Source organism: Enhydra lutris, unplaced genomic scaffold (genome assembly GCF_002288905.1).
Source record: "Enhydra lutris kenyoni isolate GAN:26980312 unplaced genomic scaffold, ASM228890v2 scaffoldscaffold2, whole genome shotgun sequence".
In the NCBI taxonomy this organism is placed as follows: domain Eukaryota; kingdom Metazoa; phylum Chordata; class Mammalia; order Carnivora; family Mustelidae; genus Enhydra; species Enhydra lutris.
The window spans coordinates 39,467,286-39,486,303 of record NW_019154086.1 but is presented as its reverse complement, the minus strand read 5'-3'; the positions used below and the strand labels follow the sequence as shown (position 1 = coordinate 39,486,303).

Below are 19,018 nucleotides of genomic sequence, written 5' to 3'. Positions count from 1 at the left end.
CTCTCTCTCTAATAAATAAATAAAATCTTTAAAAAAAACAAAAAAAAAACCAAAAAAAAAACACATAGATGGAAAAATAAAGAAAAGTAGAAAAATTTTAACTAAATAATAAAGAAAATACAACATTTCAACACTAGGGAGATGCAACCAAGGTGGCACTTAAAGAAAAGGTGTATAGTTTTAAATGCTTATTTTAAGGAGAAAAAAAGAAAGTTTGAAAATTAATAAACCAGGCATTCAATTTAAGAAGTTAAGAAAATTACAATGAGATAGAAGGAAGGGAAATAAGAAAGAAATAACAAATATAAAAACATAAATGCATAAAATAGAATTCATTCTCAATTAGAATTAGCTAATTCTAATGTTCAACCTCTCTTAGAATGAGAAAATGAAAAGAACAAGAAAAATGACTATCACACACTTTCCTTCATGTTTAGTGTTTTTCTATATTAAGATCCTTAAGCAGATTTTACGAAAGGATGAGAGACTACTTCCTTTTTAAATGGTATTTATTTTTTTCTCACTATTCAAGTAACACATTTTCAAATGAAAATTTGAAAATATAGAACAATGTAGAGAAAAGAAACACAAGTCACAATCCGACTATTAGGGGATAATTATTAACTACTAACACTTAGATATTGTTCCAGTCTTTTTTGGTCTGTATCTGAAGATTTGCTCGTGTCTACATGTAATCGTATTATTAAAAAATTGATCTCACAGTGCACACATAGATTTGTATACAGCCTTTTTCCCTTAAAACTGCATTAGCGGATGTTCTTTAAATAAAAAATGTGGGGTGATTCTGTTAATATTAAATATACTGATACAAATACTCTACTGTATTTGGCTGCAACCTGTTCTTAGACAATGTTTCCAATTCTGGGGTGGAGTTGTTCAGCTGACATCTACTCATGGTCCACTCAGGGTATGGTGCCGTATCGAATCTAAACAAGACTGAGACAGTCTGAATGTGTCAGAGAAACTGGTGGGGCTGACTTGTCAGAAGTCTGTTTACCAGAAGGTTAAGGAGTCATTGGGAGAACTAAGAAAAGTGAGTGATGAATATGACAAGTTTATGCGCTTGGTGGAGTAATCAGATACTCTCTGTATTTTAGCATCCTTTCTCAGCCTGTAATTACTTTCCTGACAGCAATGATTGGGTTGATTCATTCCTGGCTTCCTTGAGATCAAATTCTCAAGGAAGAAGGACCACTAATCTCATTTGGATGGTGTTTCACTCTTGGCTAAATCAGAGCTAGTTAGGTGATGATAGGTTGCCCACAGCTTGGGTGCCCATCCCAGTTCTTCTAGCTGGGTCCAGGCATTGAGGTCATCTGATATATAACATGACTTTCTTTCAAGACACTTATATCAGCAAAGGCTGCAGTCAGGGCAGCTTCCTTTAAAGGAGGATGTGGGTAGAGCAGGCACCAAGGATAGAAGCATGTTTCCTTCTTCCCCCAGGCTGCTGCCCAGCTTTGGCACAGAGCAGGTATTGACAGAGCATTGTTGACAGTGTTCATGGAGGAGAGCAATAGGGAAGTGGCAGAAGTGTTATGGTCCAGTGGGCCTATGGTGGAGACAGGTGTTCAGCATAGTAACCATGAAGGGCAGACAGGCCTGGCATGCATATCTAATGTTAAGTGTCTACCACGTCCTACGTCCTAAGGAGGATGGGAAAATATATAACATTGCTGCTGTTCTCAAGGAGGTCATGGTAACTATAGGGTACAGACAGAAAGTTTCTAAATGTTTCACTAAAAATTTTTTTTCTATTAGTGTAGGTATTGGTAACTCCCTATGACATAGGTATTGCCTGGTCAATGATCACTTTCTTTAACCCATTGAGCATGCCCTCGACTGCTCATTTATTTCAAGTCTACCTCTTTTAGCCCACCACACTCATCATCAGGAGTGAGAAAATAAGGCTAAAGTCTCAGTTAGATTATATAAATTTATACAATTTATTTTGTCTTTCTGTCTCAGTACTTTCATTATTGAACAGATTGAAGCATTATTTTATGATGTTTATAGATACTCAAGGTGGAAAAGCATATATTTAAAGATTGGATAAAAGCAAGCATTTTTAATAGTAAAAATGATGAGTTTTAAAATATGTTTTAATTATAAAAATGATAATGAAAACTTGGGAAATAGAGAAAAGTAAGAAGGGTCGCCTATCATCCAGACAAATGACAGTTGACATTTTTCTGTAAATCCTTCCAGATTGAGTTTTCTTCCTAAATTTTGATTATTTGGTGTTTGTCTTAGATGGTTTGTTTATAATGTGAACATAAGTTTGTAATCTGCTTTTTTAATTAACAGTATTTATAATCTTTAAAATATAATTTGTAATGACTGTGTAACATAATTTGTAGTGACTATATAATATTACAACTAATGTATTACCCTTGACTTAATCTTTCCCTGAAAGTTAGACTTTCAGGTATTTGTAATTTTCTAGAATATCAAATAATATTGTATTATTTGTATTTGCATGAAGTTTTATCTTTTATTCTTATTTATTTCCATAGTATAGATTATTGGGAATGGATTTGTTTGACCAAAGAATATGGATATTTCTGAAGATCCTAACACATATTGCTTAGAAAAAATTCCAGATAGAAGGGTGACATAGCTGGCACTTCCAGTGAGGACTATAAATTTTATAAGAGGCTCAAAAAACATCCAAATGGAGAAATCACCATCATTTGAATATTGCCTTAAGGTCTATATAGTAGATATGAGACAGATAGATGGCATATCTTGATAATGGAAAATATTCTTGTTGTCATTCAAATGATTCCAGGCTATAAAAAAAGAAAAAAAAGTGAATGAAGTAGTAAATTTGGCTTGATTAATGATCCACGACCCAAGTATCAACTTAAATTTATAGTGCATACTCAAAATATGATGAATTAGGAACATATCTACTTGAAATTTATAGGAAGGGTATACATTATTTGTTGTTAAATAAAACACAAGCTAATTCATTTGTGATTTCTCTTCACTCTGGACTTGCTGGGTAGTTTTAGCAATTTCAGTCATAACTAAATTAACATCAGTATTTTAGCAGATGAAACAGAAGTAGTTTTGAAGGGATTAAAAACATATTTCTCCACTTTAAAACGAACTACCAATGATTCGATATAAAGCATGATTATTAGGTTAATGGAAACAGCATTCAGAAGAGAAATTATTTCAATGGGATAACTTTGTGAGCCTTCAATTATCTTATGAACAGTGAAATTCTCAATAAATAGTAAGGCTTCTTTGTGCTTTGGGTTATTTCCACACAGAACACTGCACTGTGGCTCATTCAAAACACTTGTGCTGTTTTCACCATTCAGGACTAAGTACAGATTTTACAATTACTCCATTGATTCAATCTAACTAGGCAAACCAACAGACACATGGGATATAAAAAACATATATATTGAGCTATTAGAGCTTGAGTAAAGATGAGGGCAGTAGGGATGGAATGAAAAAGATGGGAGGCTCAAAACCTTTCAACCAGAGTCATTGGATCTTGGGTAGTGGGGGTAAAATGGAGGAGGTACAGGTGCCACCAGTGGTCTGTTACCTGGATGATAACCGAATAGGTTCCACACAGTATCTTGGATAACTGAGTGACTACTCTGATGAGGCAAACAAGCACCTGAAGTCCACTGAGAGCTATGAGAATGGAAAATAAAATGATGTTCCACTCCACTACATGTGCGGGTTCCAGGCACTCAGTCCACATGCTGGAATCTGTAAGGAAACTGAGAGAGAGAAGGGATATAGTCAACAACAAGACCCATGGCCAAGCCTAAATACTTGGTCCAGGTAAGAGGGCTACAGATGTTTGTATGTTTGGGAAATTAATATATATGATTAATATATATGATTGAAATACATAATATTATTCAATATGAATTAAAACATTTTGAAAAATTCAGATACATATATGGAGTATATAGCATGCACAAAGCATTGGGCTATGCTTATTTTATTTTATTTATTTATTTCAATGACCTTGGATGGTGTTACCCATGCTATACCATCAGGGACAACACAGATAGAACCAGGCAGCATGAGCAGCCAAGTACAGGGTGAGATCAGGGGGCATGACCAGGCACAGGCATTTGTGGGGAGCCAGGAGAAGATGTAGTGTGCACTGAAGAAGAGTCTAGGAAGGCAGCCTTAACTTAGAGGGCTGGTGATGCAGTTAGCTGTTGAGGAACCCAGTCCCGGATCACAGAACACCTCACACTGGCATTGTATCTGCCAGCACCTGTAGAGACAGCTCTAGAAGCAGCAGGGCCCAGAAAGAGATGTAGGAGAGGTCCATCGGATCCTTCCCAGTCCTGTCCTATGCCCAGAATTCTAATGGTATAAATGGAGGGAGTGTCTGGACCACTCCCTAGTGGCATAGGACAGAACTGGGAAGTCCATAGGCTCAGTCACAGGCATGGCTACTGCTGGGGATCCTGAATCTGGTCCATTCAACAAGCATTTGTTGGTCTTTGCCATGTGCCAAGCACAGCCTTAGGTGTCAGGCCTACCTATTCTGGGCTGTATAAATCACGGTAGGGCTCTCAGAGTACACAACATAGTGAGCAAATATATACAGATACCAGTAAGACGGCCTTACAATATAAGGAAGTAAATGCTGTGATGGAGCTCCATAAAGAGGTTGTGGAGAAAGGGAGTATCAGAAATAGCATCTCCATTCCTTCCAGACCCTGCTAGTACATTTACTACTTTGTGGTTTACACGAAGAATAAATAAGTGCCACAGCCCAGGAGAAAAATCAACACCATGGAGGTCATCTCACTTCCAAGTGTTGGCTGATCCGTGCAGAGCGTGTACTTGGAAATCTAGAGTAAGGATCTCGAAGGGATTGCTTCCCTGGTGGCTTAGGCGGAGTTCGAGTATGAGGATGTATGGAGTCGGTCTAGGGAAATGGTAACAGGAAATTGTATCTGTATCAGGCTTTACAGGTTCCAAAGCATTCTCACACACCTTTCACTGAATATTCATATTAACCCCTAAATAAATAAATAAAATCTTCAAAAAATAAAATAAATAAAATAAAATAAAATAAAATAAGCATAGGGGCGCCTGGGTGGCTCAGTGGGTTAAAGCCTCTGCCTTAGGCTCAGGTCATGATCCCAGGGTCCTGGGATCAAGCCTGGAATAGAGCTCTCTGCTCAGCAGGGAGCCTGCTTCCTCCTCTCTCTCACCTGCCTCTCTGCCTACTTGTGATCTCTGTCTGTCAAATAATAGACAGACCACACTTCCAAACTGGCCACACAGCAAGACTGGGGTATTAGAACCATTCAATTCCCAGGCTCCAGTAGCTGCCAGATCACAATAACTACAAAGCTTCGCTCTGAAATTCAGGAGAAACACAACTTTCATTTGGATATCTCCGCATCAACCTCAAAATAGTGAATGCATATGACATTAGAAGACTGGCAGCGGTGCCTAGGTGGCTCAGCTGGTCGAGTGTCTGCCTTCTGCCCAGGTCATGTTCTCAGAGTCCTGGGATCCAGCCCTGTGTTAGGCTCTCTGTTCAGTGGAGAGCCTGTCTCTCCCTCTGCCTGCTGCTCCCCCTGCTTGTCCTCTCCCTCTCTTGCTCTATCTCAAATAAATAAATAAAATCTTGAAAAAAAAAAAAAAAAAGACTGCTCCCCCCCCCCAAAAAAAAGAAAGAGAGAAGGAAAAGCACTGAACAGAGATCTATGTAGGCAGAAGTTGGTCTGAGTATTCCCACATAGAACCCCAAAGTTATCATGGAAAATTATCATAAGCATGAAGCCAGGTGTTTCTGGCTTTCTGAGCCCCTTGATTTGGAGAATTATTTCTTACCGTCCTGCAGTGCCTTCAAAGACGTACTCCCAGCCATCAAGAGTGCGGCAGTATGGACCCTGAACAAGGCCTAGAGCAGATATGACCAGGCAGTATCCAGAGAAAGCAATTCCAAGGGCAGAAAAGATCATCGACAGCAGTGTCTAAATTAAACATAGAAGAAGGAGGTCAGAAAAAAAAAGAAGGAGGAGGAGGAGGTGGAGGTCGGTGCCACAGAATGAGACAAGGGGATATTGTGGATAAATGATCAGATAGGTACCTTCCCCTACTTGTCCAAACCTACTGCATGCAGTCTGTGTGAATGTCCACAGAAAAACAAACATTTAATCCAAACCCATCTGATCTTTAAAATAAGTTTTAAAATGCCTTTTTGTGTGGAATTCCACAGAAATACTAGTTAATTGACTACATTTCTTCCTTTCTTCCGGAATTTCAGTATCAAAATAATGATCAAACATTAATGCAGGGAAGGGGTGTGACTGATCAATCTGTATTTACCAAAGACGTTATTTTCTAGGTCAGGTGGGTTCTCTAAGAATCAGAAGCTAGGACCTTGACTTTTCTCATGTGAAGATGATATGTGGATACCTTCACTTACAGGAATATGAGGGGAAGCATCAGGTGTTAGCCTATATGGCCATATTTATGTTCATGTGAGGAAGGGATTGATGGGGAGGAAGGTGTTTGCCTTGGAGGAGAGAGAACAAGCAGTGTTCCCAGGCAGATGGGTACAAGCAGAATTATAAGGTAAGTAGATTAGTGTGATCTAAGAGAGGGTTCCCACGGAGCATTAGAGAGAAGTTTATGAAGACCAGATAGACATGTTTGCTAATGCTGGGGAAATGGAGTTGTTGGACGCCACCCAGCCCTCGAGTTACTTACAAAGTTAGTGCAACTCGTACCTGCAGGTAGAAGGTGGCTTTGAATGCTGGCTCAAGGAGGGCTGACTTCATCCTTCAGGACAAGTAGCTCTTCCCCCCCATAACCTTTTACTACATTCTTTTTCAAGTCTACTGAAAAGTTGAACATATGGTGTAGTATACTATAGTCAATGTATCTTTGTATACTTTTTATCTAGACTCACCTGTGAATATTTTATAATTTTTCCTTGCTCTCTCTCTGTGTATATATATATCCATGCACATGTATTTATTTATTAACACATTTTTGTTGCCAAACCACTTGAAAGTAAGGTGTAGACACTGTGATATCTCGCTCCTAAATACATCAGCACATATCTCCCCAAAATAAAGATATTCTATTATTCTGCAACTATGTTTTACTTTTTTGTACAGGATCCAATGAGAGTTTATGCACAGGATTACATCTCTTTTATTTCCTTTGATCTACATTAGCCTTACTGCCTCTTTGTTTTTTAGAATATTAAATTGTTTTTGAACAATCCCAGCCAGTGGTTTTATAGAATGTCCCCCACAATCTGGGATTTTCTGATTGTTTCCTCACAACTGGACTTGGGTTAAACATTTTGGCAAGAACACCTGATGGGCATGAGAACATTAGGGGCCTCCCACTGTTATTGGTGATGCTTTTGACCTCTTGGTTAATAAGGTGGTATTCTTCAGGTCTATAAACATACATTTTTCACTTTGCAATTAGTAAATAATTTGTGAGGTAATACTTTGAGACTGTGTGATATTCTATCCCCCAAAGACATTTCAACCGATGAGTTTACCATCCACTGATGGACCTCATATCCATTGATCACGAATTATCACAATGACTGGTTGCAGGGTGCTGCTTATCTCATTCTATCATTTCTTCTGCATTTATAACATTAATTTTCTGCACAGAAGAACTTCCATTTAGTTTCTCTCTTTCTCTCTTATTGTGTACTCATGGATTTTCTAATTCAATGTGTTATAATTCATAACTGTTATTATTCTCTTAGATGCTCATTTGGTCCAAATATGGCCAGTGAGACCATCCTGCCAAGTCAATTCCTGTGTCCTTCGAGATACCCCTATCATTCCTTGAATACTTCCTTGCTTCCCGGCACAAAATGTACCAAGCCCATTTTGAATTTATAAAGAACCAGAATAGCTCTTTTTCCAACAAGCCATGTACTTGGTTTTTGAACAAGGAACTGACATGAGCCAATATATAATTTGGAAAGATGGTTCTGGCAGTGATGGCATGCCAGCTAGAAGTAAGAGAGCCCAAAATAAGGGTTCCATGTGGAGACTTCAACTTGCGGTAACAACAACATGTCCAGGAGGAAAAGACATTGGGTAGGAAATAAGTACCTGGAGATAGACTGAAAAAAGAAAATTCCAGAGTTTGGGACTGGAACACAAAGGACAGAAATAGGGATGCCAAGAAGGGTAATTTGCTTTGGGAGACAATTTAATTTAGTTTTAGAAATGTTGCTTTCAAGTGAGAGTAGAACAGCCAAGTTAGTTGACAATAAATTCAAAACTTGACACCAGAAAAACTGAGAACAACAAACCTGTGATTTTGGGGACAAAAAGTGATCTTACATTATATATATCTCAAATAATTTAACATTATTTTACTGATTATAACATTAATACATGTTCATTATGGAAAATCAGAAAAAAAATATTTTAAAAATCTGGGGGCACCTGGGTGGCTCAGTGGGTTAAAGCCTCTGCCTTCAGCTCAGGTCATGATCCCAGGGTCCTAGGATTGAGCCCCACATCAGACTCTGCTCAGCAGGGAGCCTGCTTCCTCCTCTCTCTGCCTGCCTTTCTGCCTACTTGTGATCTCTCTCTGTCAAATAAATAAATAAAATCTTTAAAAAAAAAAAAACTGAAGAAGAAAAGAACAGGTCTGCTTTTTTTCCTATTGGATATTAATTCATTGGCATCTTCATATATGATTAAAACATCTTTCAAATTATATATCTCGTATTGATTTTAATAGCATGTTGCCCCATCATACGATGAGACAAGCTATATTTTTAACAGATTACTGTTCGTTACACTTCACAAAGAAAATTTACCTATCCACCAATGCTATCTTCCAAAAAGGAAAAAGGATGTTTCAAAAAGATTGAGCTCCTTGTTTACCAAATATGCTCTTAAGCAGTTCACTGGAAAGATCAATGAAGAATTTTTTGATTTGGTGAAACTGGCAACCATAGCATAACAAATATGTATTTGTATACATATACAAATTACAGTGTAATGAGTGGATACAGTTGCACAATTGAACCTTGAAATAAATCAGGAATAAGAATCTCTCTGAGTTACAGTTCCATGTTCTATTAAATGTAAAAGAGGTAGATGATTATACTACCTCCATAACAGGGATATTTCAAAGATTAAAGGATACAATGGATATAAAAATTATTTCAAATTATAAATATAATCACAATATCATCTCTTATTCCAAGCGCCTCTATTTGGCTGGTAGCTGTTTTCCAGAGATAACAACCCACAGGATTTTGGCAGAAAATGAGACAACACAGAAGAATGAATAGCAAACAAGAAGTTAGTGAGGTTCAGGTCACCCCCAAAACATGGCACTTTAGCATACTGAATATCTTAAACTGAAGGAGCTTGAGAAAATGGCAGAAGCAGGATGGTCACTCTGACCCCTCCCAGCCCCTTCACCCTTTTTCTCTTAAAGAGCTCATAAAACTCTGGTGTGCAAGTTACCCTCTCTGTACAAGGAGAAAAAGGAAGAGATGGGGGCCAAGAAACCTGTGAAAACAAACCTCGTTAAACTAAACCTTATCTTCCTTGTTACTTCTCCAACATTTACTACCCCTAGCCCAAACACCTCACTCTTGCCAATTCTTTACAAATTTGTTGTTGTTTCTTGCTACTCTGGTCACTTCTTCAGGTCTTCATTCTCTCATTAAGGCCCCCATGTATGCATAAAATTCAATAAAATGTATATCCCTTTTTCTTGCTCACCTATCTTTGTCAGTTTAATTTTCAGACTGAGCCAGGGACCCTAAGAGGGTGGAGTAAAACTTTTTTCCTGTTACAATATCTGGCACCCAACACGGGGCACCATAGCTCGGGACACCTTCCTTGGTACAGGAGCTACGGTTAGAGATCCTGGATCTGGGAGAAAAGCCACAGAAGAATTCTTGCCATGTCAGTTTCTTGGATCTCTGCTTGTGGGGGACTGGTCTAGGTTAGGTGGTAAGAGTCTTTTCCTTTTCAGATTCAGACTGGCGGGGAAAAAACATTTGTAGAGATGAGTTCTTTGGATTGTGACTCTGGTTAAAATTTGGTTTTGAGTTATCCCTTGGTTATTGATCCTTTCCCTACCAGGAACAGCTGTCAATTTCCTGTTTGTCTTTTATTTGTGTTCTGAGAATTTGACTTTCTGCCTGTCAGGCATGCAAATGCCAGTTCTTGAAAGCAGCCAACTGTCAGGTTGTGGTCCCTCCAAAATCTGCCATACAGAAATTTGGGCTACACCCCACTGCAGCTAGGATCCCACCAATTGTCACCAGCTTTCAGGAGGAGTTGTCTAAGTTTCTTTTGCTACCTTGGGGAGTGATCCTGGATCTTGGGAGGGCTGCATCTTTTGCACTCGCTTTGGGGACATCTCTTGCATCCCTGATTAAGTTTTGGTTTTGGTTTCGAGTCATTTGGTTTAAATATTTGAAATAATTTTTTAGGGGGCTGTATGGTCTGAAGTTGGCCAAATTAAAGGTTGATATTCACATCCTGATAGAAACTTCTAAAATTAAGTTCTTCTCTCCTGAGTAAAATGGAGCTCTGTACTCAGAGGGAAAGAAAAAATGTGGAAGGTTTTGTGAAATAATTACAAGAACATTACAAAGACACACTACTGTTAATCTAGAACCGAGAAATATTCGGACTTCCATCTTAGTTGGAAATCTTCTCCCTAATATAAAGAAGCAGATTGAAAATAGTGTAATTAGATGGGTAGGTCAGGATCATTCGGGCTGTGATCCCCCTCTTTGAGGAATTAAAAAACAATTGCCTTTGTCTTACAAATCTAGTCTTTATCGAACTAGAAATGTGTCCCTTAAAGCAATTCAAAGTTCATCTACCTATTCTTACCACTCCCCAAGCCTCCCCTATTCATCTCAAAATATCTGTAGTTGTTATAAAAAATCAGGACATTGGGAAGAGAACTACCCTGTGCTTCAGAAAAAGAAGGAAAACATTAAATAGTTATTATTCTATGCCTCTTGATAATAGATAAATATGCCACCAAATTCCTTCTAAAAGGAAACCTACATTCTCTACGCCCTCTGAGATGCAACTCTTATGGGGCTCCCGCTCTTTGGAATGTAAACATTCTGGGAGATAATTAAAACACAACACACAACTGCTTGAAACTGAAGGGCAAAAAAAGCAGGGTTGGGAGAGGTGGAGGGGTGGGGAGAGGGAGATGGGGGGAGGGGTGGGGAGGTGGGAGGGAGCAGGGGGATGGGAGAGTAGGGGGGTGGTTAAAAAAAAACCAACTGCTATAAAAATTCCCTCGCCAAAATCTAGTCCACAGCCTTCATAAAATTACTTGTCAAGGGCAGATACAAATCTTAAAAGCCTTCTCCACAACTCAGTAAAAAGCTTTAGCCATCCAAGTGGGTAGCCATAACTTGCTCCATAGGCCAGAAACACAATTTGGACTCTTCTATAAACTGGTAAGTTTCTTATCAATGTACCTAATACATGGCTAAAATTTAAAAACAAAGGCCATAAGATCTCTATGTCTGTCTATATGTTTATTTATACCTACATATGTGTGTTACAGATGTGTGATATTTTTCTACCTCCAGATGGTATTACCAAAATAATTTATAAAATCTGTCAAAAGAGTTCTATTCTAATTGGCGTAGAGGTAAATGAGTGCTCATATAAGTTAAGTTTCTTAAACACAAAGACTAATCCAAAACAAATTTTTTAAGTTCACACAATCTGGGATAATCTTTGGTTAAATAAAGCTATTTTAAAAATTGTTGGGAAAAATAAAAAACAAGCATATCTTCAGAGTTGTCAGCATTAAACGTATCATAGTCATACAATTTTATTTCTACCTAGAATTACAAGTCAAACAAACGTAGTATCTCTGCTAGATCTTTAACAGTATAAAACTATCAATTCAACCTATAAACGAAGCATACACTAAAAAATAAATTGCTGAATGTATGTCAAGCACGGCAACTGAGAGAAAGAGAGAAAAAGTATGTATGTTTAACTTTTTGGGTGCTTTGTTTCTACGACATTTGATGCTTGCCTAATATATATGTCACAAAATTTGTCAACAAGAAAAATAACTTAAAATAATGGCTAACTTTGTCTCTTGTGTCATGAAATTTGCATGAGTTATCTACACATAGTTGTTAAGAGCAAGCACATTAAGTATATGGGTGGTAAAAGTTTATAAGTGAATTTTTCAACAATGATTAAGTTTTATAAAATCCATTTTAAAATACCTTCCAAAATCTTTTTGTTAACTTGAAACCTTAAAGTAATACAAGTTGTACTAAGTGAAGTTAAATAATGGTAATTCATTGAATATGTAAGTCATTTCCAAATAAAATAAATGACTGAAACATTGATTAGTGAACATAACCCTATATTTGTCTCTCTTTTAAAGAGGAAGTAAAGATATTTGGGTCTATTAGTAGATATGTTTTGTGCTATACTGAAAAATTGTACAATGAAGAAATGTATGCTTTAGAAATTATGAAATAGCATACTCAAGAATTTGCCAATCAGTGAGATGTTGGTATCTATAACATTCCACAACAGCTTACTTCCTGGTTTTCACCAGAAATTAAAGTTTCTTTTTTTTTTTTTTTTTAAAGATTTTATTTATTTATTTGATTCAGAGGGAGAGAGAGAACAAGAGAAGGAACACGAGCAGGGGGAGTGGGAGAGGGAGAAGCAGGATCCCCACTGAGCAGGGAGCCTGATGTGGGGCTCAATCCCAGGACCCTGGGACCATGACCTGAGTCCAAGATAGATGCTTAATGACTGAGCCACCCAGGCTCCCTCAGAAATTAAAGTTTCTAAGAGTTAAGAATTCCAATTAATGTATGTAATTAAAACTACTTAAAAAAGTGGGGGGTGCCTGGTTGGCTCAGTGGGTTAACCCTCTGCCTTTGGCTCAGGTCATGATCTCAGGGTCCTGGGATGGAACCCCACATCCAGCTCTCTGCTCAGCAGGGATCCTGCTCCCCGCAACCTCATCTGCCTCTGTGCCAACTTGTGATCTCTCTGTCAAATAAATAAATAAAATATTAAAAAAAAAACTCTACTAAAAAAAAGTTAAACTAGTAGAAATAAAAAGGGAACAACTCTGCATACAAGAAAAAAAAAGGAGGCATTTTGGTTAAAAAAAAGTATGAATTACAGAGATGTGTTTTTGTTGAGGGAAAAGGAAACTTTCAGGGGAAACTTTCTCTCCTCTGTCAAGTGAGTCTTGGGTGACCTTAAATTCCATTACAGAGCTCTGCCATTCCAAATCTGGGCAGACTCGTATTTAGCCTTTAAGATGCGCTTTATTTAATTTTAATGAGAATTAATTGCCACCATGTTGTAAAATGCTCCATATTTCTACTTTCTGCTGAAAACTGAGAAACACTGCCCATTTTTGTCATGATAACAATTGGCTGGACTTGGGGCGCCTGGGTGGCTCAGTGGGTTAAGCCGCTGCCTTCGGCTCGGGTCATGATCTCAGGGTCCTGGGATCGAGCCCCGCATCGGGCTCTCTGCTCAGCAGGGAGCCTGCTTCCTCCTCTCTCTGCCTGCCTCTCTGCCTGCTTGTGATCTCTCTCTGTCAAATAAATAAATAAAATCTTTAAAAAAAAAAAAAAAAAACAATTGGCTGGACTTGAGCAGATCCCTCTCTTCCTTAAACAGAAATTGAAATCTAATGCTTACCAGCCTCAGATCTCTCATTTCCATCAGGAGGTTGGCTCCTGGGGCATATAAACTGGGACCCCTATTCTAAAGCCCTACCTTGAAAGAACCAACCAGGGAATCTGGAGAATCCCCTCTCCTGTCCTCCTGCTTTTCCCATTGAGATGCCAGCCATCTCCTTTGATTTGATTATGAGACGCCATCCAGACTCCACTCGTCTGCAGCGTCCGTTTATGCTGGAGATGCTAATAGTGATTCAAGGCAAATTGGACACATTTATTTTTATTATGAACCTAGTGGCACATACGGTTGTTTTCTAGAGATTCCCTGAGAATCAGAAGTTAATGTTTACCTGAATCTATTGTTTCACCTAGGCAGTTTTGAAAGCTTTCCATAAGTATAATACCGGCAGTTACTGGAGGAAAATACATACACCCGCAATGCACATGCACACGCAGGTGCACAGAGCGTCTTTCCGTTCTTCAAATCTTCTCCACCAAGAGCATAATTCTAAATTTAGCAGCTAATTAAGTCTTCCAACGCCATCTGTCATAAAGCTAGACATGTCATCTCAACTGCCCATTAAAATCTGGTTGCCCCTTGGACCAACTAGCTCAGGGTGTCTGGGGGTGGAATTCCAGCTCCAAATTCTCAGATGATTCCAATATGCAGCCACAGCCGGCAGCCACGGCCGGCAGCCACGGCCGGCAGCAGCCACAGCTGCAAGATATGCCTACCAGGCCTCTGGAAAATTCCTTTTAGTTAATACATCACACAATCTCTCTGAGCCACAGGTAATTCATATAAGTATGAGTAACAATGATCTAATTCCCTGGGTAAGAGTGAAAAAAATGTGCTATGCAAATATGATTAAAAGATGATAACCCTGAGGAGGAGAAGGATAGTGATGAAAATGTAGGAGCCCAGCACCTGCCTGCTGAGCACAGGCTTAGAAAATTGGTTGTATTATTCTCTCTTGATTCTATTTAAATTATTTTTGAAGCCCCATTTAAAAAAAATATACATTGTGTATATCCAACACATGGATAAATCTAATCATGCTGACTGACAGAAGCCAGATACAAAAGACAAATTTTGCATAATTCTATTTACATAGAATACAAGCTAATCTATAATGACATAAAGCAGATCAAAGATCAATGTTTTGGGGGTGATAGGAATGTTCTGTGTCTTGATCGTGATGGTGGTTGCCTGGGTGTATTTGGCTGTCAAAACTCATGAAATTGTACAATTTTAATGGATGCCATTTATTGAATGTAAATCAGACCTCAATAAAGTTGAAAAGGGAAAAAAGTAAACTCATATTATTTTCTAACTCTATGTATCTTTAAATCCTGAACTTCTGGAAGAACATCAACAGTAAACAAAGACAGTAAACAAAATAGAAGTTGGATTTTTTTTTTTTTTTTTTTTTTTTTTTTTAGTAAATTCTTGGGCTCTGAGTTAAAAGGGTCACAGAGAGGGGACAACAGTGTGAATATTTTCTCGTTTCTGAGTGAGAAGAAAGAAAGCAGAGCCCACTCAGCCATCCTCAAGGTACTATTGCTCTTACCATGTATTTTTTGCTGCAGTTTTCACTCTGGCAACATTTGTAGTTGTTATCACTCTCCAATGCAAGAAGAACTGTTGCTACTATAAGCATCTGTAGTAGGGAAGAGAGGAAATATCAGAAACAGAATACTAGTCATAATCAGAGCACAGTGATTCTGAGCAGGAACTGTGGGGGCAAGTGGACCTGGGTTCAAAACCCAAAGCTGCCATTTTCTAGCTGTGTCAGCTTGAGAGTCTTTCCCTATAAAGTGGTGTTGGGAACTCACCTCGTTGGGTGGTCAGGAGGTCATGTATGTAGAATTTTGAACATAGTGCTTGATTTAGAGTAAGTGGTTGTTAAATGTTAGCTATTATTGGCATGGTTATCAGTCATCAAAAACTAATGATTAAGCAGTAAATGGTATAGACGTGGGAATACCACCCCGCAGCAAACCTGCATTTCTCACTGACTCAGTTGCAGAGGTCAAAGGAAAATCATTCACCAGACTTTGATGTTTGCCAGCCTTTCTCCATTTACTGCTCTCTGGGAATGCAAGTGAGAGGTACAGTTAATCGGAATTACATGTCTTAATTCAAAGTAAAGTCAGTTTGTTTTGCCCAAGCATTCAAATCATCTCAGGTTCAAATCTTCAAGTGTGTTTTGTCTCTATCCAGCCAACAGACTGGGAGAATTCAATGTATTCTACTTCCTTTTCTTGGTAGCCTAAGGAAAGAGCTCAAGTTCTGTAAATGGGTTTCTTTTCTGTTATAGTTCCTTGTTTGGGCAGGTATGGACCATGAGTTGCTTCTGACAAATTCTCCACCTATCATTTACTCCCAGTGTTCTGGACTGAATCCTGAAGCAGATTTCATTGTTATTTTACAGCATTTCCAGTTTTACAGCATTTACCATTTTACAGCATTACCATTTTACAGCATATTTACAGCATTTCCAGTTTCCAAATTCATCAGCTTTCGCTTGTCTACTTATTTATTTATCTACATCCCTCTTCTTTCTCTTAAAAATATTTGATGTAGTAACAATCATGTTTTGCAGGGATTCCCTGACAATGGAAAATAGAGAACTGATTCTTTTCTAAGTTTTATATTTTACACAGAATATAAACCAGAGTCTTACATTCTCCTCCTTACAACACCACTAATTATCATAGATTTTAGTAGATTCTAATTTAATCTTATTAATGCCTTGCAACCCTTCTATTGATTCCAGTGACATATTGAGGGAAACAATGAAGAGAGAAGGCATAGTACACCAGGTACAGTAGCTAGCTTCATTACAGTACTAGTGGGAAATAATTAGACCTAGACCCTGGAGTCCTGTGTCAAAAGAGAAATACAGGCATCGCTCGTGTTGAAAAAGAAACTGCTTTCTTTTTTTCATTGTGAAATTATAACTGGAATACAGGGCTCAAGCATAATGGAGGAACATTACCCCAAATCCCACCACCCTCACATGTTTTTATGTATATACTCCCAGGGTATTACCACATGTGTATATTTTGCATAGTTGTAATTGTAACTTATTCACAATTTTTTGTATCATTTCTTTTTTGCTGAACACAAAATAATATGCATTTTCCATGTTACTGCATCTTCATAATTATCATTTTCAGTGCCATAAGAAGTGAATGTTCCACAATTTATTTGACCAATTCTGTGCTAGGAAGCTCCTACAAATTACTTACTATTATAAATACTGCTGCCATAAATATCTGTGTATGTGTATCTTTCCTTATTATGGATTATTTCCTCAGAATGAATTTTCAGGTTTAGGATTACTGAGTCGAAAGATATAAGCATTTTCATGGATATTAATACAGCATATTGAAATCTTCTCCAAAAGGTTTGCATTCACTTATAGTACAATCACCAAACATTCATTACATACCTATCTATCACACAGCAACTTCAATAGCGTTATCAGTACTTTAAAGTTAACTAACTTCATGTGCAAAATAGTAACCAAATGAAAACTGCTTTTCATCATAGCTATTCAAATATTATATTAATTAAGCACCCATGAAGATGTAAAGATAAATTGTAATCCATTGTCTTTTATGTCTTTGGTGATATAGTAAGCTTATAGCGCACAATGTGCTGTTTTTAGAAATGATATGATCAGGAAAAGTGTTTTTTCCTCTGACTTGCCAACATGATTTACTATCAGCTTGTTTTTAAAGAGCACAAATTCATCAGGAAAAACATTCTTGGATTCTTTTTTTTTTTTTTTTTCTTGGATTCTTACTGTAAGTAATTAGATCTCATTTCAAAAACACCCCCATTATGAGGGGTATAATATCAGACTATTTAATTATGATCTGGCCCATTCTTCAACAAGTATTTATAATCACAATATTCGTTGGCTATCTAATACATATCAGCCTCCATGCTGGGCACTTCTTTCATGAGATTTTGTTAAATCCCCACAATTACCCTAAAAAGTAAATGCCATCACTCCCATTTTTCAGATGAGAACCCTGAGGCTCAAAGACATCGAGTCATCTGATCAAGGTCTCATGGTACAAATGGCAGAGCTTGTATTTGAACACAAATTTGTCTGAATCTCCCAATCTCTGCTTTTCCCATGTGGTCTCGATACCTCTCCAGTCTAGAGAAATCATGAGGGCAGATAGAAACTATTCTGGAAAATAGCTCTGCCACTGGACATCAGACAGCTTAAACCAACACACAGGGTTCATGAGGACATATTTCGACCGGCTGGCATCTCACAGACTTTCATTAGGTCTAATTTCCTGCACTGCTGAAGTCACATAAATCAACAGCTTATCGAAGACAAAGCTACCCTCCCAAGCTCTCATGGACGACCTGCCCCTTTACTCCCACCCATCTTCCAAATCCTAAACCCGGGATTAGTCCAGTGATTTTTCCATTATTCATTATTTCTGCTAGGAACAAGACAAAGCTTAGTAAAAACACTCCCTTCTGCAACCCAAGTCTCCGAAGTCACACTTACCATGATACCTGAGAAACAGATTCCTTCAAAATACCACACGTAGTTGGTGAGTTTATTGCTGGATGCATAGGAAGTTTGCCCATTTGGGAAATACAATAATATGTTCACAATTATGCTCCAAAGTGCAAGCGGAATCAGCAGACCACTTAGGCAGCCTCCACATTTCTGAGACCCCATTTCACCCTGCTCAGAACCTGCAGGAGATTTCAAGAGTGTAGAATTACATAAAGCCTAATATGTTTCCTACCTGTCCCCCCCCCCTTTTTTTTTTGAGATTACCTACCACGTTCTGGGTCAGAGCCCTTCACTTCATATTCGTGAGAAGCCCAGGGCTCGGACAGAACTGCAGCCCACAATCTCTGGTGAGAAATAGTGGTTTACTGTTTGGAGAACAATAGACAATGATCTAGGGCTGAAGAGCTGAGCTGGTCTTCATCCTGTGCCAAAGGAATGCGGTGTTTTTACTGCATTTTAAAATAAGTCATTTTCCTCTGGATTACAGCACAAAAGCCTTAACCCTGAGCATATTTTAAAGAAGGAAGGTGGGGCAGGGGTGGGGTTGGAATCGAATCTGGCAAATTTAATCCAACGGTGAACAGGGGGGTTAAAGAGGAAACTACCAAGGGAATTTACGCTAGAACAGACTGTGTGGTGTGTTGACTTTAGGCTTCTGCCCTTCCTTCAGGGTTCTTTATTTTGTGCTCACTATTCACCAAGCTTTGTTCCAACTTCGGGGCGGGGGGCACAAAAAGGACAAAGACAGGGACAGGCT

General features: G+C 38.3%; 1 protein-coding gene across 1 annotated transcript; it reads right to left on the bottom strand.

The window, feature by feature from the left end:
• Nucleotides 1-490: 490 nt before the first annotated feature.
• On the bottom strand, nt 491-18,602 carry LOC111149700 (transmembrane 4 L six family member 18). The gene is made up of 6 exons (XM_022506926.1): nt 18,526-18,602; nt 18,247-18,440; nt 15,274-15,363; nt 5,860-6,002; nt 3,587-3,767; nt 491-2,813 (listed from the first exon to the last, which is right to left on the bottom strand). The coding sequence occupies exons 2-6, from the start codon at nt 18,421-18,423 to the stop codon at nt 2,799-2,801; spliced, it is 606 nt and encodes a 201-aa protein (XP_022362634.1). The 5' UTR covers nt 18,424-18,440; nt 18,526-18,602; the 3' UTR covers nt 491-2,798.
• Between the last annotated feature and the right edge of the window lie 416 nt (nt 18,603-19,018).

Excerpts from the sequence above, each read along its gene's own strand:
- LOC111149700 (XM_022506926.1), bottom strand. The coding sequence starts at position 18,423 with ATGGGGTCTCAGAAATGTGGAGGCTGCCTAAGTGGTCTGCTGATTCCG. Across the intron at positions 15,364-18,246 it reads TCTGTTTCTCAGGTATCATG|ATGCTTATAGTAGCAACAGT; the intron begins GTAAGTGTGACT and ends TCCCTACTACAG. Across the intron at positions 6,003-15,273 it reads ACTGCAGCAAAAAATACATG|ACACTGCTGTCGATGATCTT; the intron begins GTAAGAGCAATA and ends TGTTTAATTTAG.